At 47.7% G+C, this 26067-nt stretch overlaps 1 protein-coding gene across 1 annotated transcript in view; it reads left to right on the top strand.

Moving 5' to 3' along the window:
• LOC120038198 (mycbp associated protein) overlaps positions 1 to 26067 on the top strand; it is a 47652-nt gene continuing 21585 nt past the window's right edge. The window contains exons 1-16 of the mRNA XM_038984058.1: positions 1 to 67; positions 2996 to 3120; positions 3719 to 3881; positions 6157 to 6263; positions 6442 to 6616; positions 6736 to 6851; positions 6925 to 7075; positions 8693 to 8811; positions 14998 to 15122; positions 16816 to 16924; positions 18850 to 19042; positions 19938 to 20125; positions 21105 to 21251; positions 23638 to 23754; positions 23940 to 24091; positions 24588 to 24709. Of these exons, the coding sequence (XP_038839986.1) occupies positions 1 to 67; positions 2996 to 3120; positions 3719 to 3881; positions 6157 to 6263; positions 6442 to 6616; positions 6736 to 6851; positions 6925 to 7075; positions 8693 to 8811; positions 14998 to 15122; positions 16816 to 16924; positions 18850 to 19042; positions 19938 to 20125; positions 21105 to 21251; positions 23638 to 23754; positions 23940 to 24091; positions 24588 to 24709 (2176 nt within the window). The remainder of the gene's footprint in view (positions 68 to 2995; positions 3121 to 3718; positions 3882 to 6156; positions 6264 to 6441; positions 6617 to 6735; positions 6852 to 6924; positions 7076 to 8692; positions 8812 to 14997; positions 15123 to 16815; positions 16925 to 18849; positions 19043 to 19937; positions 20126 to 21104; positions 21252 to 23637; positions 23755 to 23939; positions 24092 to 24587; positions 24710 to 26067) is intronic.

Raw genomic sequence — 26067 nt, forward strand, 5'->3', positions numbered from 1 at the left:
ATGGCAAGTCTAGGCAAATCCACTGGCAAAACTCCCAAAAAGGAGGCGAGACCTCGGACCCCGCCAGGTATGTAGAAAATAGCTAGCCAACATAGCTGTTGTATGAATGTAGCAGGGCGGGTAGATAGTCATGAATCATGTATGAAACGAGAATTTGTTCTCAGTCAACTTACCTGATAAAATGAGTGTGAAATCAAATCAAAATATAAGAGAGGGAGAAAGAAGAGAGACAGGAACAAGACCTCCAAGGACACAGTGACATCTAATTTCATGTCTTTACTCTGTAAAAGAGACACTCTCGAGGCATAGGTGTGTATTTGTTTACGTGGGGCTCTGTTGTTGTGTGTGTGTGTTTATCTGTGTGTGTGTTTATTGATGTGGTGTGTGTGTGTACATAAACAGGACACAGTCACAAAAGAGAGTGCATGTGGAGCCTCAGTGTCCCCGTTGCCTTCCATTGTGTGCCAAGGTAACTCACTGTGAAGGATGAGACTCCTGCAGTTTTTCTTTTATCCTTTCTGTGGCCTCTCACTCTCCGCAAGGTGCTACCCTCCTCTGAAAACCACACAGAATGTACTGGGCCTCAGAACAGGTGGCAGGGAGAGGGGGGGGGGGGTAGAAAAGGATAGAAAAGCAAAAGGTAGAGAAGCAAAAGTTGTGGTCGTGGTAACCAGGGACAGACTCAAAAGATGAGCGGTGGGTTGTGTGTTGGTCATGGTAACCAGGGACAGACTCAAAAGATGAGCGGTGGGTTGTGTGGTGGTCATGGTAACCAGGGACAGACTCAAAAGATGAGCGGTGGGTTGTGTGGTGGTCATGGTAACCAGGGACAGACTCAAAAGATGAGCGGTGGGTTGTGTGGTGGTCATGGTAACCAGGGACAGACTAAAAAGATAAGTGGTGGGTTGTGTGGTGGTCATGGTAACCAGGGACAGACTAAAAAGATAAGCGGTGGGTTGTGTGGTGGTCATGGTAACCAGGGACAGACTCAAAAGATGAGCTGTGGGTTGTGTGGTGGTCATGGTAACCAGGGACAGACTCAAAAGATGAGCTGTGGGTTGTGTGGTGGTCATGGTAACCAGGGACAGACTCAAAAGATGAGCGGTGGGTTGTGTGGTGGTCATGGTAACCAGGACAGACTAAAAAGATGAGCGGTGGGTTGTGTGGTGGGCATGGTAACCAGGGACAGACTCAAAAGATGAGCGGTGGGTTGTGTGTTGGTCATGGTAACCAGGGACAGACTCAAAAGATGAGCGGTGGGTTGTGTGGTGGTCATGGTAACCAGGGAAAGACTCAAAAGATGAGCTGTGGGTTGTGTGGGGGTCATGGTAACCAGGAACAGACTAAAAAGATGAGCGGTGGGTTGTGTGGTGGTCATGGTAACCAGGGACAGACTCAAAAGATGAGCGGTGGGTTGTGTGTTGGTCATGGTAACCAGGGACAGACTCAAAAGATGAGCGGTGGGTTGTGTGGTGGTCATGGTAACCAGGGAAAGACTCAAAAGATGAGCTGTGGGTTGTGTGGGGGTCATGGTAACCAGGAACAGACTAAAAAGATGAGCGGTGGGTTGTGTGGTGGTCATGGTAACCAGGGACAGACTCAAAAGATGAGCTGTGGGTTGTGTGGTGGGCATGGTAACCAGGACAGACTAAAAAGATGAGCGGTGGGTTGTGTGGTGGTCATGGTAACCAGGGACAGACTCAAAAGATGAGCGGTGGGTTGTGTGGTGGTCATGGTAACCAGGGACAGACTAAAAAGATAAGCGGTGGGTTGTGTGGTGGTCATGGTAACCAGGGACAGACTCAAAAGATGAGCGGTGGGTTGTGTGGTGGTCATGGTAATCAGGGACAGACTAAAAAGATAAGCGGTGGGTTGTGTGGTGGTCATGGTAACCAGGGACAGACTAAAAAGATAAGCGGTGGGTTGTGTGGTGGTCATGGTAACCAGGGACAGACTCTGTTGCAGTTGGAGCGCTGAGGACGAACAGAATTGCATAACTATGTGTGTGTGTGTATGAATATTCTGCTCCTCTCTTTCTCTCAATGTCAGGAGGTCAGTGAGTGATGTAACAATAGCTTTGCTAGCAGCAAATCATGGTCTCCGTTTCAGATGTAGCCTGGTCTATGGGTTAGTGTTTGTTAAGCCTGTTCTATGGGTTAGTGTTTGTTAAGCCTGGTCTATGGGTTAGTGTTTGTTAAGCCTGGTCTATGGGTTAGTGTTTGTTAAGTCTGGTCTATGGGTTAGTGTTTGTTAAGCCTGTTCTATGGGTTAGTGTTTGTTAAGCCTGGTCTATGGGTTAGTGTTTGTTAAGCCTGGTCTATGGGTTAGTGTTTGTTAAGCCTGTTCTATGGGTTAGTGTTTGTTAAGCCTGTTCTATGGGTTAGTGTTTGTTAAGCCTGGTCTATGGGTTAGTGTTTGTTAAGCCTGGTCTATGGTTTAGTGTTTGTTAAGTCTGGTCTATGGGTTAGTGTTTGTTAAGCCTGGTCTATGGGTTAGTGTTTGTTAAGCCTGGTCTATGGGTTAGTGTTTGTTAAGTCTGGTCTATGGGTTAGTGTTTGTTAAGCCTGGTCTATGGGTTAGTGTTTGTTAAGCCTGGTCTATGGGTAAGTGTTTGTTAAGCCTGGTCTATGGGTTAGTGTTTGTTAAGCCTGGTCTATGGGTTAGTGTTTGTTAAGTCTGGTCTATGGGTTAGTGTTTGTTAAGCCTGGTCTATGGGTTAGTGTTTGTTAAGCCTGGTCTATGGGTTAGTGTTTGTTAAGCCTGGTCTATGGGTTAGTGTTTGTTAAGCCTGATGCCGTTGGTTCAGTAGTTGGCTGTGTGTGTCATCACTGGAAACGTGGTTTTCCCCATATGAGTGCAAGCCAAAACAAATAGATTCAGAAATGGGGAAGCTTGGTTTATTATTCAGAATTTGAACAAGTGCCATGTTGGCCCCATGTGCTTGGAATGAAACAGTTGGTTCTCTCCTCTCCTCATCCTGTCCTCTCGTCTCCAGAGAAGAAACGTCTGAAAGTGTCAGAGGATTTCTCGTCGTGTCTGAGTGAAGAGCAGCCTCAGAGCCCCACTCTTAAAGGAGAGGACATCCAGGCCCTGGCCATCAGACCTGAGGACCTGGAGAAGGTGTGTGTGTGCATGTGTACATAATGTGTGTGTGTGTGTGTGTGTGTGTGTGTGTGTGTGTGTGTGTGTGTGTGTGTGTGTGTGTGTGTGTGTGTGTGTGTGTGTGTGTGTGTACATAATGCGTGTGTGTATGTTTGTGTGTGTGGGTGTGTGTGTACATAATGCGTGTGTGTATGTTTGTGTGTGTGGGTGTGTGTGTACGTAACGTGTGTGTATGCATACATAATAGTAAGGGGATACGTAGTCAGTTGCACAACTGAATGCATTCAACCAAAATGTGTCTTCCTCATTTAACCCAACCCCTCTGAATCAGAGAGGTGCGGGGGAGGGGGGCTGCCTTAATCCAGGTCCACGTCATCAGCGTGGAGATTAATGTTGGAGATTTACTGAGCAGATTTCTCCACCTTTCCGGCTCGGGGTTTCGAAGTAGCGACTTTATAGTGACTGTCCCAACCCTCTAACTGCTAGGCTACCTGCCACCCTTTTGTGTGTGTGTGTGTGTGTGTGTGTGTGTGTGTGTGTGTGTGTGTGTGTGTGTGTGTGTGTGTGTGTGTGTGTGTGTGTGTGTGTGTGTGTGTGTGTGTGTGTACGTCCATAGTTGCGGGTGCCCCAGCCCCCTAAAGAACCCCAGAAGCCTGCAGCAGTGACCCGAGTGCTGGTGCGTAAGACCCGCCCACTTGATGACATCAGAAAGGGGGTGAGGGTAGCGGTGGCCCGCCCCCTGGCCCAGGACACCACCACACAGCCACTGGACTACACAGGTGAGCTGGCTACACTGCCCCTTCTGGCCATAGGTGTGAGGTACAGGTGGGGTGTATCACGGTTGTGGTCACACAGCACAATACAGTGGTCACCATTCCTGGTCCTAGAGAGCTACCGGGCTGTGTGGGATTCTCAAGCCCGGGATTAGTTCAATCAGGTGTGTGGGATTCTCAAGACCATGATTAGTTCAATCAGGTGTGTGGGATTCTCAATTCTCAAGCCACCTGGGTACACTGCAGCATCCACAGAGAGGCTCTTGCTGCCTAGGGAATGCCTGACAGCTTGAAAGACGTGTTGGACACTACAGTGAAAATGGTTAACTTTGTTAAAGCAAGGCCCCAGAACTCTCGTGTATTTTCTGCATTATGCAATGGTATGGGCAGCGACCATGTAACGCTTTTACAACATAGAGAGGTGCGCTGGTTATCAAGGGGCAAAGTATTGACACTTATTTTTGAATTGAGAGACGAGCTTAAAGTCTTCATTACTGACCATCATTTTCACTTGTCTGACTGCTTGCATGATGATGAGTTTCTCACACGACTGGCCTATCTGGGGGATGTTTTTTCTCACCTGAATGATCTGAATCTAGGATTACAGGGACTCTCCACAACTATGTTCAATGTGCGGGACAAAATTGAGGCTATGATTAAGAAGTTGGAGCTCGTCTCTGTCTGCATTAACAAGGACAACACACAGGTCTTTCCATTATTGTATAATTTTTAGTGTGCAAATGAACTCAAGCTTACGGACAATGTCAAATGTAATATAGCGAAGCACCTGAGTGAGCTGGGTGCGCATTTACGCAGGTACTTTCCCGAAACGGATGACACAAACAACTGGATTCGTTATCCCTTTCATGCCCTGCCTACAGTCAATCAATCAATCAAATGTATTTATATAGCCCTTCTTACATCAGCTGATATCTCAAAATGCTGTACAGAAACCCAGCCTAAAACCCCAAACAGCAAGCAATGCAGGTGTAGAAGCACGGTGGCTAGGAAAAACTCCCTAGAAAGGCCAAAACCTAGGAAGAAACCTAGAGAGGAACCAGGCTATGAGGGGTGGCCAGTCCTCTTCTGGCTGTGCCGGGTGGAGATTATAACAGAACATGGCCAAGATGTTCAAATGTTCATAGATGACCAGCATGGTCAAATAATACTTACCGATATCTGAACAAAAGAGCCTCATCGAAATTGCAACAAATCTGTGAAAATTGAATTGAATCAGAAGCCACTGCCAGATTTCTGGATTGGGCAGCGCTCAGAGTATCCTGCCTTGGCAAATTGTGCTGTTAAGACACTGATGCCCTTTGCAACCACGTACCTACGTGAGAGTGGATTCTCGGCCCTCACTAGCATGACAACTAAACACAGGCAGACTGTGTGTGGAAAATGATTTAAGACTGAGACTCTCTCCAATACAACCCAACATTGCAGAGTTATGTGCATCCTTTCAAGCACACCCTTCTCATTAACCTGTGGTGAGTTATTCACAATTTTCGATTAACAAAAAAGGTTTTATATGTAAGATGGTTGAATAAAGAGCAAAATTATTGATTATTATTATATTATTATTTGTGCCCTGGTCCTATAAGAGCTCTTTGTCACTTCCCACGAGCCGGGTTGTGACAAAAACTCTTCTTATGTTTAATAAATGTATTGTATAGTGTGTGTGTGGCAGGCTAACAATGATGGCAAAAAACAACATTTGAGAGTGCACTGACCCTGGTGCTAGAGGGGGTACAGCTGGAGGTTGAGTGTTTGAAGGGGTGCGGGACTATAAACGGTTGGGAACAACTGGTGAATACAAACAAGGAAAGGGGCTCAAAAACGAATGTCGAAAATCCACTTCACCTTTATATTCATGTACAGTTCATCTGTTTTGACAGTTCTTTAGTCACCTAGACTGTTGTCATTCATCCTCATGCTATGTAGAACTATTGGTGCTGTCTGTTGTTATGTTGTGTGCTCTTCAGGGGAGGCTGCTGAGGGGAGGACGGCTCATAATAATGTCTGGAACGGAGTCACTAGAATGGTATCAAACATATAAAAGATGTGGTGGATGCCATTACATTGACTCCATTCCAGCCATTATTATGAGCCGTCCTCCCCTCAGCAGCCTCCACTGGTGCTCTTCTATGTTGTATATCTACTCTCCTGCCTACATAATGGCCCCCCGTGGGATGAATCAAGTATTTAGAATCTGAATAGTGTTTAGTTCATGGAGAGGTGATGTTGTGGTGATGTTGTGTTGATGTTGTGGTTTTGTCAGGACCGGGGGGACCTCGCTTCGATGCCCAGGGGATGGTCCTCCCCCACAGCATTCTGGGTAGTCTGGAGGACTTCAGGACAGAGATGCAGGCCAGGGGAGAGACTGAGGTGAGAGAAGATACCATGGTTGAAAATCCCTTATAACAAATATAATTATTTTGGTTATAATGCTCTTCAGTCAATGAAAATGTTTCTCTGTCTCTCTTTCTATCCAGCTCTCTGATGGGTTCTGACTCTAAACTTGAAATATTGTTAAGCTTTCCCTCCCCTGTATCTCTCTCTCCAGCTGGTGAGGAGGGTGCCAGCCCCTCAGAGAGCCGTCTCCCAGGTGTTGGGGGGTCAGAGGGGTGCAGAGAGACCCCCTCCAGTCCCCAGGGGTCAGAGAGACGTCCAGAGCCACGCCCTGCAGCACTGGCACACACACATGACCCAGAGACGACACCAGCAGGACCTTATCTCCAGTAGGTCTAGCAGAACTACAACTACCACATAAAGGACTACAACTACCATCAACATTCTCTCTCTTTCTCTTTTCTCTCTCTTCTCTCCTCTCTCTCTCTCTCTCTCTCTCTCTCTCTAGACCTGCTCCAGAAGCCAGTAGAGAGGCTGTTGATGAACCAGTCCAACCGTTTCAGAGAGACTCAGGAGCAGAGAGAACTGATCACCCGAGGCCTGCCAGCCATACACTCTGGACAGGTAGGAGTCACCTGGAGGGGGGTGTCTATTGCTACTCTAGCCATTTAGAACTAACCTGTGTGTGTGTTGCCAGGGTTACCGTGTAGGCAGTGAGTTCTGGAGCCTCCCTCAGAGGTTTGGTGATGAGCTGAGTGGTATCTCAGCCACCCTGACCCAGACACAGAGAGGACAGCAGGAACCTGTCACACACATCGCACAGCCACACAGCATCCGCATGGAGTCAGGTAAACACATACACACAGCATCCGCATGGAGTCAGGTAAACACATACACACATCACACAGCCACACAGCATCCGCATGGAGTCAGGTAAACACATACACACATCTCACAGCCACACAGCATCCACATGGAGTCAGGTAAACACATACACACATCACACAGCCACACAGCATCCGCATGGAGTCAGGTAAACACATACACACATCTCACAGCCACACAGCATCCACATGGAGTCAGGTAAACACATACACACATCTCACAGCCACACAGCATCCACATGGAGTCAGGTAAACACATACACACATCACACAGCCACACAGCATCCGCATGGAGTCAGGTAAACACAGCCACACAGCATCCGCATGGAGTCAGGTAAACACATACACAGCATCCGCATGGAGTCAGGTAAACACATACACACATCTCACAGCCACACAGCATCCACATGGAGTCAGGTAAACACATACACACATCACACAGCCACACAGCATCTGCATGGAGTCAGGTAAACACATACACACATCTCACAGCCACACAGCATCCACATGGAGTCAGGTAAACACATACACACATCTCACAGCCACACAGCATCCACATGGAGTCAGGTAAACACATACACACATCTCACAGCCACACAGCATCCACATGGAGTCAGGTAAACACATACACACATCTCACAGCCACACAGCATCCACATGGAGTCAGGTAAACACATACACACACCGCACAGCATCCACATGGAGTCAGGTAAACACATACACACATCTCACAGCATCCACATGGAGTCAGGTAAACACATACACACATCTCACAGCCACACAGCATCCACATGGAGTCAGGTAAACACATACACACATCTCACAGCCACACAGCATCCACATGGAGTCAGGTAAACACATACACACATCTCACAGCCACACAGCATCCACATGGAGTCAGGTAAACACATACACACACCGCACAGCATCCACATGGAGTCAGGTAAACACATACACACAGCCACACAGCATCCACATGGAGTCAGGTAAACACATACACACATCTCACAGCCACACAGCATCCACATGGAGTCAGGTAAACACATACACACATCTCACAGCCACACAGCATCCACATGGAGTCAAGTAAACACATACACACATCTCACAGCCACACAGCATCCAGTTGGAGTCAGGTAAACACATACACACATCTCACAGCCACACAGCATCCATTTGGAGTCAGGTAAACACATACACACATCTCACAGCCACACAGCATCCACATGGAGTCAGGTAAACACATACACACATCTCACAGCCACACAGCATCCACATGGAGTCAGGTAAACACATACACACATCTCACAGCATCCACATGGAGTCAGGTAAACACATACACACATCTCACAGCATCCACATGGAGTCAGGTAAACACATACACACATCTCACAGCCACACAGCATCCATTTGGAGTCAGGTAAACACATACACACATCTCACAGCCACACAGCATCCATTTGGAGTCAGGTAAACACACACAGAATGAATGCAAATACACACACACACACACACACACATGAATGAACGCACACACACAGACAGTTTCTAAAATAAAGAACCCCTCATTGTGTGTTGTAGGTAATGTTCTCCCAGATACGTGTGGATCAGCCAGCAGGACCTGGGACCAGAGTCTCTACCTGCAGCACCGACGACATGAGCTCAGAGATGTTCTCAAAGACCTGGACTTCAACCAGCCAGTAATACTCACACACACACACAACACACACACACACAGACACAGAATTCCATGTTTGTCCACAGGGGGATAAACAGATTTTTGTTCGGTTAAGTTGAGTCATTCCTTCTGAATGGTTAAGGTAAGGATTAAGGTTTGGGGACATGGACACACACACATCTACCACATAACTTTGACCTCACTCCACAATAATGTCTACCTCACTCCACAATACTGTCTACCTCACTCCACAATACTGTCTACCTCACTCCACAATACTGTCTACCTCACTCCACAATAATGTCTACCTCACTCCACAATACTGTCTACCTCACTCCACAATACTGTCTACCTCACTCCACAATACAGTCTACCTCACTCCACAATACAGTCTACCTCACTCCACAATACTCTATACCTCATCTTGGCAATACTCTTTCATTCACTCCACAATACTATTTACCTCACTCCACAATAATGTCTACCTCACTCCACAATAATGTCTACCTCACTCCACAATACTGTCTCCTCACTCCACAATACTGTCTACCTCACTCCACAATACTGTCTACCTCACTCCACAATACTGTCTCCTCACTCCACAATACTGTCTACCTCACTCCACAATACTGTCTCCCTCACTCCACAATACTGTCTACCTCAATCCACAATACTTTATACCTCACTCCACAATACTTTATACCTCACTCCACAATACTATCTCCCTCACTCCACAATACACCCCACAATACTGTTTCCCTCACTCCACAATACTGTCTACCTCACTCCACAATACTTTATACCTCACTCCACAATACTGTCTACCTCACTCCACAATACTGTCTACCTCACTTCACAATACTTTATACCTCACTTCACAATACTGTCTCCCTCACTCCACAAAACTTTATAACTCACTCCACAATAATCTCTACCTCACTTCACAATACTCTATACCTCACTCCACAATACTTTATAACTCACTCCACAATACTGTCTACCTCACTCCACAATACTGTCTACCTCACTTCACAATACTGTCTCCCTCACTCCACAAAACGTTATACCTCACTCCACAATACTCTCTACCTCACTCCACAATACTCCTGCTAGCTGAATAAGTTTTGCCTCACTATAAATACAGTGTTAATTTATTTCCACTTCAAAGACCTTCCAACACCTACACACCACTAAATATCCTCCTGTAACCATTCCACCTCCTCTACAAACCCCCATCCGTCCCTGTTCCCTCCCCGCTCAGGGTGAGCTGCCCTAACTCTTGATGTCCTCAATAAGTTTAATGACAGTGTACCAGTTAACAGAGAGAGAGGCACACTGTGTGTCTGATGTGGATGTCCTGTACACTCCTGATCCATTCAGAATATGACACACACACACACACACACACACACACAACTGGTACGGTTAATGAAGCGTGTACCCAGTGCCTGCCCAGACATAGAGTGCCAGTGTTCAGGTCTGGTGGATTGGAACCCCAGAGGACATGACCAGTCTTGTTCTACTGTTCTACAACATAACAATAACACTATCACTGAGACAGACCTGTTCTATAACAAAACAATAACCCTGTCACTGAGACAGTCCTGTTCTATAACATATCAATAACACTATCACTGAGACAGTCCTGTTCTATAACATAACAATAACACTATCACTGAGACAGTCCTGTTCTATAACATAACAATAACACTATCACTGAGACAGTCCTGTTCTATAACATAACAATAACACTATCACTGAGACAGACCTGTTCTATAACATAACAATAACCCTGTCACTGAGACAGTCCTGTTCTATAACATAACAATAACACTATCACTGAGACAGTCCTGTTCTATAACAAAACAATAACCCTGTCACTGAGACAGACCTGTTCTACTGTTCTATAACATAACAATAACACTATCACTGAGACAGTCCTGTTCTACTGTTCTACAACATAACAATAACCCTATCACTGAGACAGACCTGTTCTACTGTTCTACAACATAACAATAACACTATCACTGAGACAGTCCTGTTCTATAACATATCAATAACACTATCACTGAGACAGACCTGTTCTATAACATAACAATAACACTATCACTGAGACAGTCCTGTTCTATAACATAACAATAACACTATCACTGAGACAGTCCTGTTCTACTGTTCTATAACATAACAATAACACTATCACTGAGACAGTCCTGTTCTATAACATAACAATAACACTATCACTGAGACAGTCTTGTTCTACAACATAACAATAACCCTGTCACTGAGACAGTCCTGTTCTACAACATAACAATAACCCTGTCACTGAGACAGTCCTGTTCTATAACATAACAATAACCCTGTCACTGAGACAGTCCTGTTCTATAACATAACAATAACACTATCACTGAGACAGTCCTGTTCTACAACATAACAATAACACTATCACTGAGACAGTCCTGTTCTATAACATAACAATAACCCTGTCACTGAGACAGACCTGTTCTATAACATAACAATAACCCTGTCACTGAGACCCTACCACCCTACCACTGACAATAACCCTACCACTGAGACAGTCCTGTTCTACTGTTCTACAACATAACAATAACCCTGTCACTGAGACAGTCCTGTTCTACAACATAACAATAACCCTGTCACTGAGACAGTCCTGTTCTATAACATAACAATAACACTATCACTGAGACAGTCCTGTTCTACTGTTCTACAACATAACAATAACCCTGTCACTGAGACAGTCCTGTTCTACAACATAACAATAACCCTGTCACTGAGACAGTCCTGTTCTACAACATAACAATAACCCTGTCACTGAGACAGTCCTGTTCTATAACATAACAATAACACTATCACTGAGACAGTCCTGTTCTACTGTTCTACAACATAACAATAACCCTGTCACTGAGACAGTCCTGTTCTACAACATAACAATAACCCTGTCACTGAGACAGTCCTGTTCTACAACATAACAATAACCCTGTCACTGAGACAGTCCTGTTCTACAACATAACAATAACCCTGTCACTGAGACAGTCCTGTTCTATAACATAACAATAACACTATCACTGAGACAGGGTTCTACAACATAACAATAACACTATCACTGAGACAGTCCTGTTCTATAACATAACAATAACCCTGTCACTGAGACAGTCCTGTTCTATAACATAACAATAACACTATCACTGAGACAGTCCTGTTCTATAACATAACAATAACACTATCACTGAGACAGTCCTGTTCTATAACATATCAATAACACTATCACTGAGACAGTCCTGTTCTATAACATAACAATAACCCTATCACTGAGACAGTCCTGTTCTATAACATAACAATAACCCTGTCACTGAGACAGTCCTGTTCTACAACATAACAATAACACTATCACTGAGACAGTCCTGTTCTACAACATAACAATAACCCTATCACTGAGACAGTCCTGTTCTACTGTTCTACAACATAACAATAACCCTATCACTGAGACAGATCTGTTCTATAACATAACAATAACACTATCACTGAGACAGTCCTGTTCTATAACATAACAATAACCCTATCACTGAGACAGTCCTGTTCTATAACATATCAATAACACTATCACTGAGACAGACCTGTTCTATAACATAACAATAACACTATCACTGAGACAGTCCTGTTCTATAACATAACAATAACCCTATCACTGAGACAGTCCTGTTCTACTGTTCTACAACATAACAATAACACTATCACTGAGATAGTCCTGTTCTATAACATAACAATAACCCTATCACTGAGACAGTCCTGTTCTATAACATAACAATAACACTATCACTGAGACAGACCTGTTCTATAACATAACAATAACCCTGTCACTGAGACAGTCCTGTTCTATAACATAACAATAACCCTATCACTGAGACAGTCCTGTTCTATAACATAACAATAACACTATCACTGAGACAGTCCTGTTCTATAACATAACAATAACACTATCACTGAGACAGTCCTGTTCTACTGTTCTATAACATAACAATAACACTATCACTGAGACAGTCCTGTTCTATAACATAACAATAACACTATCACTGAGACAGTCCTGTTCTACAACATAACAATAACACTATCACTGAGACAGTCCTGTTCTATAACATAACAATAACACTATCACTGAGACAGTCCTGTTCTACTGTTCTACAACATAACAATAACACTATCACTGAGACAGACCTGTTCTATAACATAACAATAACCCTATCACTGAGACAGTCCTGTTCTACTGTTCTACAACATAACAATAACACTATCACTGAGACAGTCCTGTTCTACTGTTCTACAACATAACAATAACACTATCACTGAGACAGTCCTGTTCTACTGTTCTATAACATAACAATAACACTATCACTGAGACAGTCCTGTTCTATAACATAACAATAACCCTGTCACTGAGACAGTCCTGTTCTATAACATAACAATAACACTATCACTGAGACAGTCCTGTTCTACTGTTCTACAACATAACAATAACACTGTCACTGAGACAGACCTGTTCTACAACATAACAATAACCCTGTCACTGAGACAGTCCTGTTCTACTGTTCTATAATATAACAATAACCCTGTCACTGAGACAGACCTGTTCTACAACATAACAATAACACTGTCACTGAGACAGTCCTGTTCTACAACATAACAATAACACTATCACTGAGACAGTCCTGTTCTACTGTTCTACAACATAACAATAACACTATCACTGAGCGAGACCTGGGGAACCGGCAGACACACACACTGGTCCAGAAACACACACTAGCACACGTAATACACATCCATACAACAGACACCCACAGCTTTGTCTCTCCTCACCCTCTGTGCATTGTCATTGTCAATTAGACCTGATTAGCAGCTTAAGTAACAGGCACTTATTATGGGGGAGTTCATTCACACACACACACACACACACACACACACACACACACACACACACACACACACACACACACACACACACACACACACACACACACACACACACACACAGACACACACACACACTCATTAATAATGAGAATGGTGTAAGGCAGTGTTGTAATGAGCCTGTATGTTCTGGTCTGGCGGGGGTGTGTGTTGTGTGTTTGTATGTGTGTTTGTGTTCATTCACGTGTGTGGATGTCAGTCTGGTCTGACTGGGAGTTTGATGTGTCCAGAGAAACAGACAGACAGAATGTCCTGTCAGATAGATGATGGAGACAGAGAGAGAGATAGAAAGAGAGAGTTGAGTATAGATTGGGAGGGAAAAAGAGAAATGGTCAGAAAGATACAGTGACTACATATTAAGACGGCTGAAGACAGTGGGTGGAAACAGAGACTACATATTGAGACGGCTGAAGACAGTGGGTAGAAACAGAGACTACATATTGAGACGGCTGAAGACAGTGGGTAGAAACAGAGACTACATATTGAGACGGCTGAAGACAGTGGGTAGAAACAGAGACTACATATTGAGACGGCTGAAGACAGTGGGTAGAAACAGAGACTACATATTGAGACGGCTGAAGACAGTGGGTAGAAACAGAGACTACATATTGAGACGGCTGAAGACAGTGGGTAGAAACAGAGACTACATATTGAGACGGCTGAAAACAGTGGGTAGAAACAGAGACTCCATATTGAGACGGCTGAAGACAGTGGGTAGAAACAGAGACTCCATGATGTTATGTTGTGTTACCTGTCACTCTGATACCCTGATACTGTTCAGCCATATTTCAGTGAACAATTACTGTCTGGTTTGTTCCCTAGTTATAGGATGCATCACAAATGGCAACCTTTTCCCTACATAGTGCACTACTATTGGCCAGAGCCACAGGACCCTATTCCCTACATAGTGCACTACTATTGGCCAGAGCCACAGGACCCTATTCCCTACATAGTGCACTACTATTGGCCAGAGCCACAGGACCCTATTCCCTACATAGTGCACTACTATTGGCCAGAGCCACAGGACCCTATTCCCTACATAGTGCACTACTATTGGCCAGAGCCACAGGACCCTATTCCCTACATAGTGCACTACTATTGGCCAGAGCCACAGGACCCTATTCCCTACATAGTGCACTACTATTGGCCAGAGCCACATGACCCTTTTCTCTCTCTTTCTCTCCCTCTCCCAGTCTCTCACTATACTGTCCTCTCCCCCCCTCTCTAGGAGATAGATGGCTTGGAGGTGATTGGGTCAGGCCAGCCCTTCACCTCTGTCACTGTGAAGCGGAGCCCCCTATTGGAGGAGGAGGAGAGGGAGGAGCTTAGGGAGGCGGAGCAGAAGGAGAACCAGTAAGAAATGCCCCCCCTCATCCTAAATCACTAACAAACAGTTTATCTCGTGGCTCATTGATTGTGATGATATCCTCATGTTGGTCCATTGTAGCGTTGCCGATAGTGACCGTGTATTAATTCTGATGATATCCTCATGTTGGTCCATTGTAGCGTTGCCGATAGTGACCGTGTGTATTGATTCTGATGATATCCTCATGTTGGTCCATTGTAGCGTTGCCGATAGTGACTGTATTAATTCTGATGATATCCTCATGTTGGTCCATTGTAGCGTTGCCGATAGTGACCGTGTGTATTGATTCTGATGATATCCTCATGTTGGTCCATTGTAGCGTTGCCGATAGTGACCGTGTGTATTGATTCTGATGATATCCTCATGTTGGTCCATTGTAGCGTTGCCGATAGTGACCGTGTGTATTAATTCTGATGATATCCTCATGTTGGTCCATTGTAGCGTTGCCGATAGTGACCGTGTGTATTAATTCTGATGATATCCTCATGTTGGTCCATTGTAGCGTTGCCGATAGTGACCGTGTGTATTAATTCTGATGATATCCTCATGTTGGTCCATTGTAGCGTTGCCGATAGTGACCGTGTGTATTAATTCTGATGATATCCTCATGTTTGTCCATTGTAGCGTTGCCGATAGTGACCGTGTATTAATTCTGATGATATCCTCATGTTGGTCCATTGTAGCGTTGCCGATAGTGACCGTGTGTATTAATTCTGATGATATCCTCATGTTGGTCCATTGTAGCGTTGCCGATAGTGACCGTGTGTATTGATTCTGATGATATCCTCATGTTGGTCCATTGTAGCGTTGCCGATAGTGACCGTGTGTATTAATTCTGATGATATCCTCATGTTGGTCCATTGTAGCGTTGCCGATAGTGACCGTGTGTATTGATTCTGATGATATCCTCATGTTGGTCCATTGTAGCGTTGCCGATAGTGACCGTGTGTATTGATTCTGATGATATCCTCATGTTGGTCCATTGTAGCGTTGCCGATAGTGACCGTGTATTAATTCTGATGATATCCTCATGTTGGTCCATTGTAGCGTTGCCGATAGTGACCGTGTGTATTAATTCTGATGATATCCTCATGTTGGTCCATTGTAGCGTTGCCGATAGTGACCGTGTGTATTGATTCTGATGATATCCTCATGTTGGTCCATTGTAGCGTTGCCGATAGTGACCGTGTGTATTAATTCTGATGATATCCTCATGTTGGTCCATTGTAGCGTTGCCGATAGTGACCGTGTGTATTGATTCTGGGGGCGGCAGGTAGCCTAGTGGTTAGAGCGTTGGGCCAGTAACCGAAAGGTTTCTGGATCAAATCCCAGAGCTAACAAGGTAAAAACCGTTCTGCCCCTGAACAAGGCTGTTGTACCCGGCTGTTGTACCTGCTGTTCCCCTGTAGGCCGTCATTGTAAATACGAATTTGTTCTTAACTGACTTGCCCAGTTAAATAAAGGTTAAATAAAAATAAAATAAGTAAAACATATTCTCATGTTGGTCCATTGGCCGATAGTGACTGAGTGTACATCCCTATATAGTCCTAGTCCTACTTTTGACCAGAGCCTTATGGTACAGAGGGCACCTTATTCACTATGTAGGGCCCATAGGGGCCTCCGTTCACTATATAAGCAATAGGATGCCATTTGAGACACGACCTGTCCCTCTGTTCCCAGTGACCCCCTGTCGCAGTTTGATGATGTCATGCTGGACGCGGTGCTGGTGCCTGCCCTGAGGTTCTGTGGGCAGCCCGCCCGCTGGACAGGCACCTCCACCTCTCACAAGGTACACACACACACACACACACACACACACACACTGTTAAACCTGTGGAGCTTGTTCATATGGTCTATTGTTTGGTGAGTGGAGGAGAAATGATACAACACTAAAAAAAACAGCATATTATATCTCCCTCCTCCCTCCAAATCTCCTTCTTCATCCTCCTCTAAAACCTCTTCTCTCTCTCTCCCTCCTCCCTCCCAATCTCCTTCTTCATCCTCCTCTAAAACCTATTCTCTCTCTCTCCCTCCTCCCTCCCAATCTCCTTCTCCATCCTCCTCTAAAACCTCTTCTCTCTCTCTCTCTCCCTCCTCCCTCTCAATCTCCTTCTTCATCCTCCTCTAAAACCTCTTCTCTCTCTCTCTCTCCCTCCTCCCTCCCAATCTCCTTCTTCATCCTCCTCTAAAACCTCTTCTCTCTCTCTCCCTCCTCCCTCCCAATCTCCTTCTCCATCCTCCTCTAAAACCTCTTCTCTCTCTCTCCCTCCTCCCTCCCACTCTCCTTCTTCATCCTCCTCTCAACCCTCCTCTCTCTCTCTCCCTCCTCCCTCTCAATCTCCTTCTCCATCCTCCTCTCAACCCTCCTCTCTCTCTCTCTCTCCCTCCTCCCTCCCAATCTCCTTCGCCATCCTCCTCTCAACCCTCCTCTCTCTCTCTCCCTCCTCCCTCCCAATCTCCTTCTTCATCCTCCTCTAAAACCTCTTCTCTCTCTCTCCCTCCTCCCTCTCAATCTCCTTCTTTATCCTCCTCTAAAACCTCCTCTCTCTCTCCCTCCTCCCTCCCAATCTCCTTCTTCATCCTCCTCTCAACCCTCCTCTCTCTCTCTCCCTCCTCCCTCCCAATCTCCTTCTTCATCCTCCTCTAAAACCTCTTCTCTCTCTCTCCCTCCTCCCTCTCAATCTCCTTCTTTATCCTCCTCTAAAACCTCCTCTCTCTCTCCCTCCTCCCTCCCACTCTCCTTCTCCATCCTCCTCTCAACCCTCCTCTCTCTCTCTCCCTCCTCCCTCCCAATCTCCTTCTTCATCCTCCTCTAAAACCTCCTCTCTCTCTCCCTCCTCCCTCCCAATCTCCTTCTCCATCCTCCTCTAAAACCTCTTCTCTCTCTCTCCCTCCTCCCTCCCAATCTCCTTCTTCATCCTCCTCTAAAACCTCTTCTCTCTCTCTCCCTCCTCCCTCCCAATCTCCTTCTTCATCCTCCTCTAAAACCTCTTCTCTCTCTCTCCCTCCTCCCTCTCAATCTCCTTCTTCATCCTCCTCTAAAACCTCTTCTCTCTCTCTCCCTCCTCCCTCCCAATCTCCTTCTTCATCCTCCTCTAAAACCTCTTCTCTCTCTCTCCCTCCTCCCTCTCAATCTCCTTCTCCATCCTCCTCTCAACCCTCCTCTCTCTCTCTCCCTCCTCCCTCCCACTCTCCTTCTCCATCCTCCTCTCAACCCTCCTCTCTCTCTCTCTCTCCCTCCTCCCTCCCACTCTCCTTCTCCATCCTCCTCTCAACCCTCCTCTCTCTCTCTCCCTCCTCCCTCCCAATCTCCTTCTCCATCCTCCTCTCAACCCTCCTCTCTCTCCCAATCTCCTTCTCCATCCTCCTCTCAACACTCCTCTCTCCCTCCTCCCTCCCACTCTCCTTCTTCATCCTCCTCTCAACCCTCCTCTCTCTCTCTCTCTCCCTCCTCCCTCCCAATCTCCTTCTCCATCCTCCTCTCAACCCTCCTCTCTCCCTCCTCCCTCCCACTCTCCTTCTCCATCCTCCTCTCAACCCTCCTCTCTCTCTCTCTCCCTCCTCCCTCCCAATCTCCTTCTCCATCCTCCTCTCAACCCTCCTCTCTCCCTCCTCCCTCCCAATCTCCTTCTTCATCCTCCTCTCAACCCTCCTCTCTCTCAACCCTCCTCTCCCCTCCCTCTTATCTCCCTCTCTCCCTCTCTCTCCTCCCAGGGGGAGGTGGGTATCAGCGCCAGGGTAACGTTTGAGGCCCTGTCAGGAGAGCGAGCCAGTTCAGACATGGAGGTGCAGAACGAGGGCAGTACAGCAGTCTACTACAGCTGGCAGCGCCTGGCTGTACCACACAGCTTCCCTGACGCCAGGACACACACACACACACAGCACTTCTACTTCAACACCTCCACAGGTACACACACACACACGCTGCACATGTACGCGCAGACACACTATGTACGTACACACACACACACACACTGCACATGTACGCGCAGACACACTATGTACGTACACACACGCTGTGTTTTTGTTCACACAGCTGGCAGCATTTACGTCAATGCATGTCATAATTACAACCTGCTTTGTCCTCCTTTCTCTTTCTCTGTCCCTCTCTCCCCCCCATTCCACTCTCCTTCTCCCCACAACCTCTCTCTCTCCCCTTCTCCCCTCCCCATCTCTCTCTCCTTCTCCCCCCCATTCCACTCTCCTTCTCCCCTCCCCATCTCGCTCTCTCTCTCCCCTTCTCCCCTCCCCATCTCTCTCTCTCTCCCCTTCTCCCCTCCCCATCTCTCTCTCTCTCCCCTCCCCATCTCTCTCTCTCTCTCTCTCTCCCCTCCCCATCTATCTCTCCTTCTCCCCTCCCATCTCTTTCTCTCTCTCCCCTTCTCCCCTCCCCATCTCTCTCCCCTTCTCCCCTCCCCCTCTCTCTCTCCCTCTCCCCCCCCCCTCTCTCTCTCTCTCCCCTTCTCCCCTCCCCATCTCTCTCTCTCCCCTTCTCCCCTCCCCATCTCTCTCTCTCCCCTTCTCCCCTCCCCATCTCTCTCTCTCTCCTTCTCCCCTCCCCATCTCTCTCTCCCCTTCTCCCCTCCCCATCTCTCTCTCTCTCTCCATCTCTCTCCTCCTCCCCTCCCCATCTCTCTCTCTCTCCTTCTCCCCTCCCCATCTCTCTCTCTCCTTCTCCCCTCCCCATCTCTCTCTGTCTCTCTCCCTCCATCTCTCTCTCCTTCTCCCCTCCCCATCTCTTTCTCTCTCTCCTTCTCCCCTCCCCATCTCTCTCTGTCTCTCTCTATCTATCTCTGTACCAGGTGTGATTCTACCAGGTGACAGCAAGCGTGTAGAGTTTATATTTAAGTCGGAGGTCCCAGGCATCAGGACAGAGGTGTGGCGTCTCAACACACACCCTGTCCTGCTGGGCGGAGCCTCCATCCAGGTGACACTGAGGGGCGTGGCTCTCTACCAGGACAAGACCGCCGACCAGAGACACGCCCTGGAGGTCTGTGTGGGGAGGGAGGGAGGGGGGAGGGAGGGTGGGTGGGAGTGAGGGAGAGTGGAGAGGGAGGGAGGGTGTGTGGGGAGGGAGGGTGTGTCTGAGGATGGAGGGTGGGTGTTGGGAGGGAGGGGGGAGGGAGGGAGTGTGAGAAGGGAGGGTGTGTGTGGGGAGGTCTGTGTGTGTGGGGAGGGAGGGGGTGTGTGGGGAGGGAGGGAGTGTGTGAGGAGGGAGGGAGGGTGTGGTGAGGGTGTGTGTGAAGAGGGAGGGAGTGTGTGAGGAGGGAGGGTGTGGGGAGGGTGTGTGTGTGAGGAGGGAGGGAATGTGTGAGGAGGGAGGGGGTGTGAGGAGGGAGGGTGTGAGGAGGGAGGGAGGGTGTGTGTGAGTAGGGAGGGAGGGTGTGAGGAGGGAGGAAGGATGTGAGGAGGGAGGGAGGGTGTGGGGAGGGAGGGTGTGTGTGAGTAGGGAGGGAGGGTGTGAGGAGGGAGGAAGGATGTGAGGAGGGAGGGAGGGTGCGAGGAGGGAGGGTGTGAGGAGGGAGGGAGGGTGTGAGGAGGGAGGAAGGATGTGAGGAGGGAGGGTGTGAGGAGGGAGGGAGGGTGCGAGGAGGGAGGGTGTGAGGAGGGAGGGAGGGTGTGAGGAGGGAGGAAGGATGTGAGGAGGGAGGGAGGGTGCGAGGAGGGAGGGTGTGAGGAGGGAGGAAGGATGTGAGGAGGGAGGGAGGGTGCGAGGAGGGAGGGTGTGTTTGTAACTTCACAGTTGAATTAAGCATAATTGTGTTTGTGTATTCATGTGTTTAAGTGTGATGTTTAATTTTGTGTGTGTGTGTGTGTGTGTGTGTATGTGTTTGTGTGTGTATATGTGTGTGTGTGTGTGTGTGTGCCTCTCTCTCTCTGTGAGTGTGTGTGTGTGTGTGTGTGTGTGTGTGTGTGTGTGTGTGTGCGTGCGTGCGTGCGTGCGTGCGTGCGTGCGTGTGTGTGTGTAGAGGGAGCTGCAGCAGAGAGAGGCTGCGTCAGTGTGTCGGTCGTTGGTGTGTGACGTGTTACGAGGCGTCCTCACCCCAGAGAGACCCGGCTCCCCTGCGGAGCTCTACACCACCGAGGAAGAACACTTCCACAACAGGAACCCAAAGGTACACTCCACCTCGAAGGTAGACTCAGAGAGATGACCTCGTGTGCACCAAGTAAACACAATATCCGCTCAATTTACACCACAACTAAGAGGCATCACCTCTCTGCTGTTGTGGTTCCCGTGGCTACCACGTCGTCGGAGCGAGAAGTGCACCTCTGTGAGAGCAAAGTCTTGCATTGAGCTCATCTTAATATCTGCGATGCTGCTCGTTGCAATCTGGCTGAGTCTCTCTTTAACAAAGACGGGGGGCCAAAGAATGCCCAGCAAAATCAATAGACTGTCACGACCACAGACTCCTACGCACAGGGGTCAGAGACACTAAAACAGCTCTGAACGTCCATTCTCTCAGTTCCACACAGCCAGCATCATCACTCTGAACGTCCATTCTCTCAGTTCCACACAGCCAGCATCATCACTCTGAACGTCCATTCTCTCAGTTCCACACAGCCAGCATCATCACTCTGAACGTCCATTCTCTCAGTTCCACACAGCCAGCATCATCACTCTGAACGTCCATTCTCTCAGTTCCACAGAGCCAGCATCATCACTCTGAACGTCCATTCTCTCAGTTCCACACAGCCAGCATCATCACTCTGAACGTCCATTTTCTCAGTTCCACACAGCCAGCATCATCACTCTGAACGTCCATTTTCTCAGTTCCACACAGCCAGCATCATCACTCTGAACGTCCATTCTCTCAGTTCCACACAGCCAGCATCATTACTCTGAACGTCCATTCTCTCAGTTCCACACAGCCAGCATCATCACTCTGAACATCCATTCTCTCAGTTCCACACAGCCAGCATCGTCACTCTGAGCGTCCATTCTCTCAATTCCACACAGCCAGCATCGTCACTCTGAACGTCCAGTCTATCAGTTCCACACAGCCAGCATCGTCACTCTGAACATCCATTCTCTCAGTTCCACACAGCCAGCATCATCACTCTGAACATCCATTCTCTCAGTTCCACACAGCCAGCATCATCACTCTGAACATCCATTCTCTCAGTTCCACACAGCCAGCATCATCACTCTGAACGTCCATTCTCTCAGTTCCACACAGCCAGCATCATCACTCTGAACGTCCATTCTCTCAGTTCCACACAGCCAGCATCATCACTTTGAACGTCCAGTCTATCAGTTCCACACAGCCAGCATCATCACTCTGAACATCCATTCTCTCAGTTCCACACAGCCAGCATCATCACTCTGAACGTCCATTCTATCAGTTCCACACAGCCAGCATCATCACTCTGAACGTCCATTCTCTCAGTGACCAATGGGTAAATATGTGCATTGTGTAGATACTCCTCTGAGAAAACCAATTGGCCAAACCTCATGTCTCTATGATAAGCTGTTTAAAAGTTATTGGAGTTATTACCCTTGTAGGATGGCCAGAATTAGGGCGACTAAATCAATGGAGGCCAGATGAATGTTTTTGTCCTGAATCAGGATAATAGCATGGCGTCAGAGAATGAAGGCTAACTGACAGGTTCACCGTTGAACTCGCCATCCTTCTTCTTGAATCCACAGGGCATAAAACAATATCGAGGGCAGATAGATATTGATTTCGAGACATGACGTGTAGTATTTTCAAATTAAGTTTTGTATACGCTTTTGATATTCATGTAATATTTCTCACAAAAAAACAAGAAGATCTCTGTCGAAATGTCAACTGAGCAGTAAGCTTTTTATTATCAAAGACTTGTACATTTAATTCAGCTCATGTCAGGCTATTTTAGCTTTTTGCGACGTGCAGAAACGACCACCACAACATGTAACATCGTCTAAAGTCACGAGGAGAAATCGGCACCGCTATGTCCACAGAGCTCAGTGCTTATTATGGGATGTATTAGGTCACAACATCCAGCTCCTTAGATAAAACGATAATGATGTGTTAGAGAAAGACTCCACGGAACGATTCAGGACATGAAGAATCATATTTGTCTTGGTAAAAATGTATTTTTTAAACGTAAGGAAGTGAAATTTCAAAAACAAAGGGTGTTTTCACACACTCTCTAGGCAGAGTGGGTAGACACGCTATATATAGGGGATAGAATGACATTTCAGACACAGCCACGGTCATTAGCAACATTATCAGCCATTACTATAATTATGTGTCATCATGGCTTTTGTCTTTGAACATGAATAGATTCTCTCTCAATATGTAAAAACAGACAGAAGCACAAAGACTTAAAGGAGTCCTCAGTGATGACGATGATTTAGGTTCATTCATGGTTCCATTCATGGTTCTAGCTGATTTCTGAATAGAATAACACCTTCCTCTTTCTGTTGGGTTGTTTAGTGACACACACACACACACACACACACACGACTGGCCCATACTGTGTTTGTAACAGTAAACTGTTGGTCCATCTTGGCCCTAGCTGCAGTACCATTATGAGACAGTGGAGGCGCTGAAGAGCCTGTGGCAGCAGGTGACCGCAGAAACAGGAGAAGACAGAGAAACAGCCTGGGACCTCTCTGTGTCTACACTACGACAGGTACACACACACACACACCTCACGTGCGCAGCAGAGATGCATCAGGTCCCATTCACAGAGTCTCGACCGGGGTTGGAACCCCTAACCTTCCGATCTCCGGAGGGACTCTAACTACAAGGCCACCGAGTAGTGTAACCAAGACCTAACCCTTCTCTCTCCACTCTCCTCTCTGTTCCCCTCTCCAGGCCGTGCTGGCTCTGCCCCAGGGGGACGGGGAGCAGGATGGACCCCAGGAGAGGCTCACCAGAGAGGGGGCTCTGAGCCTCTATAACACCCTCCTCCTGGAGCTCACCCAGCCACTCATACAACACACGCCCCTACCACTCAACGCTATAGGGTGAGGAGGAGGGAGGGAGGGAGGGAAGGAAGAGGAGGGAGGGGGAGGGAGGGAGGGAAGAGGAGGGAGGGAGGGAGGGAAAAGGAGGGAGGGGGAGGGAGGGAAGAGGAGGGAGGGGGAGGGAAGAGGAGGGAGGGGGAGGGAGGGAAAAAGAGGGAGGGAAGAGGGGGAGGGAAGGGGAGGGAGGGGGAGGGAGGGAGGGGGGAGGGAAAAGGAGGGAGGGGGGGAGGGAAGAGGGGGGAGGGAGGGAGGAGGGAGGGGAAAGGGAGGGAGGGAGACAGAGATGCAGCATCGGTCTGGAGAAAAGAGAAGAGGGAATATTGATGGGAAACTAAAGAATGAAAGGATACCACAGAAATGGATCAACAGTGCAGTTGATTATAAAAAAGCATGTGTGTGTGTGTGTGTGTGTGTGTGTGTGTGTGTGTGTGTGTGTGTGTGTGTGTGTGTGTGTGTGTGTGTGTGTGTGTGTGTGTGTGTGTGTTAACCCCTGCAGGTTGCAGCTGTGGAGGGAGCTGTTGGACGGTCTGGTCAGTGCAGCTCTGTGGCTCAGACATCTACTGGGTCTCCCTGAGACAGACACATGGGGGGAACACACACAGGACCACCACCACAGCTGTGAGTCTAACACACACAGGACCACCACCACAGCTGTGAGTCTAACACACAGAACCACCACCACAGCTGTGAGTCTAACACACACAGGACCACCACCACAGCTGTGAGTCTAACACACAGAACCACCACCACAGCTGTGAGTCTAACACACAGAACCACCACCACAGCTGTGAGTCTAACACACAGGACCACCACCACAGCTGTGAGTCTAACACACAGAACCACCACCACAGCTGTGAGTCGAACACACAGGACCACCACCACAGCTGTGAGTCTAACACACAGAACCACCACCACAGCTGTGAGTCTAACACACAGGACCACCACCACAGCTGTGAGTCTAACACACAGAACCACCACCACAGCTGTGAGTCGAACACACAGGACCACCACCACAGCTGTGAGTCTAACACACAACACACACATGACACACAAACACACACACTATCAGCCTGTCTACCATTACAACACACTGTCAGCCTGTCTACCATTACAACCCACTATCAGCCTGTCTACCCCTACAACCCACTATCAGCCTGTCTACCCCTACAACCCACTATCAGCCTGTCTACCCCTACAACCCACTATCAGCCTGTCTACCATTACAACCCACTATCAGCCTGTCTACCCCTACAACCACTATCAGCCTGTCTACCCCTACAACCCACTATCAGCCTGTCTACCCCTACAACCCACTATCAGCCTGTCTACCCCTACAACCCACTATCAGCCTGTCTACCCCTACAACCCACTATCAGGCTGTCTACCCCTACAACCACTATCAGCCTGTCTACCCCTACAACCCACTATCAGCCTGTCTACCCCTACAACCCACTATCAGCCTGTCTACCCCTACAACCCACTATCAGCCTGTCTACCACTACAACCCACTATCAGCCTGTCTACCACTACAACCCACTATCAGCCTGTCTACCACTATAACCCACTATCAGCCTGTCTACCATTACAACCCACTATCAGCATGTCTACCATTACAACCCACGATCAGCCTGTCTACCCCTACAACCCACTATCAGCCTGTCTACCCCTACAACCCACTATCAGCCTGTCTACCCCTACAACCCACTATAAGCCTGTCTACCATTACAACCCACTATCAGCTTGTCTACCCCTACAACCCACTATCAGCCTGTCTACCCCTACAACCCACTATCAGCCTGTCTACCATTACAACCCACTATCAGCCTGTCTACCCCTACAACCCACTATCAGCCTGTCTACCCCTACAACCCACTATCAGCCTGTCTACCACTACAACCCACTATCAGCCTGTCTACCCCTACAACCCACTATCAGCCTGTCTACCATTACAACCCACTATCAGCCTGTCTACCCCT

The sequence above is a fragment of the Salvelinus namaycush genome, unplaced genomic scaffold (assembly GCF_016432855.1).
Source record: "Salvelinus namaycush isolate Seneca unplaced genomic scaffold, SaNama_1.0 Scaffold21, whole genome shotgun sequence".
NCBI lineage: Eukaryota > Metazoa > Chordata > Actinopteri > Salmoniformes > Salmonidae > Salvelinus > Salvelinus namaycush.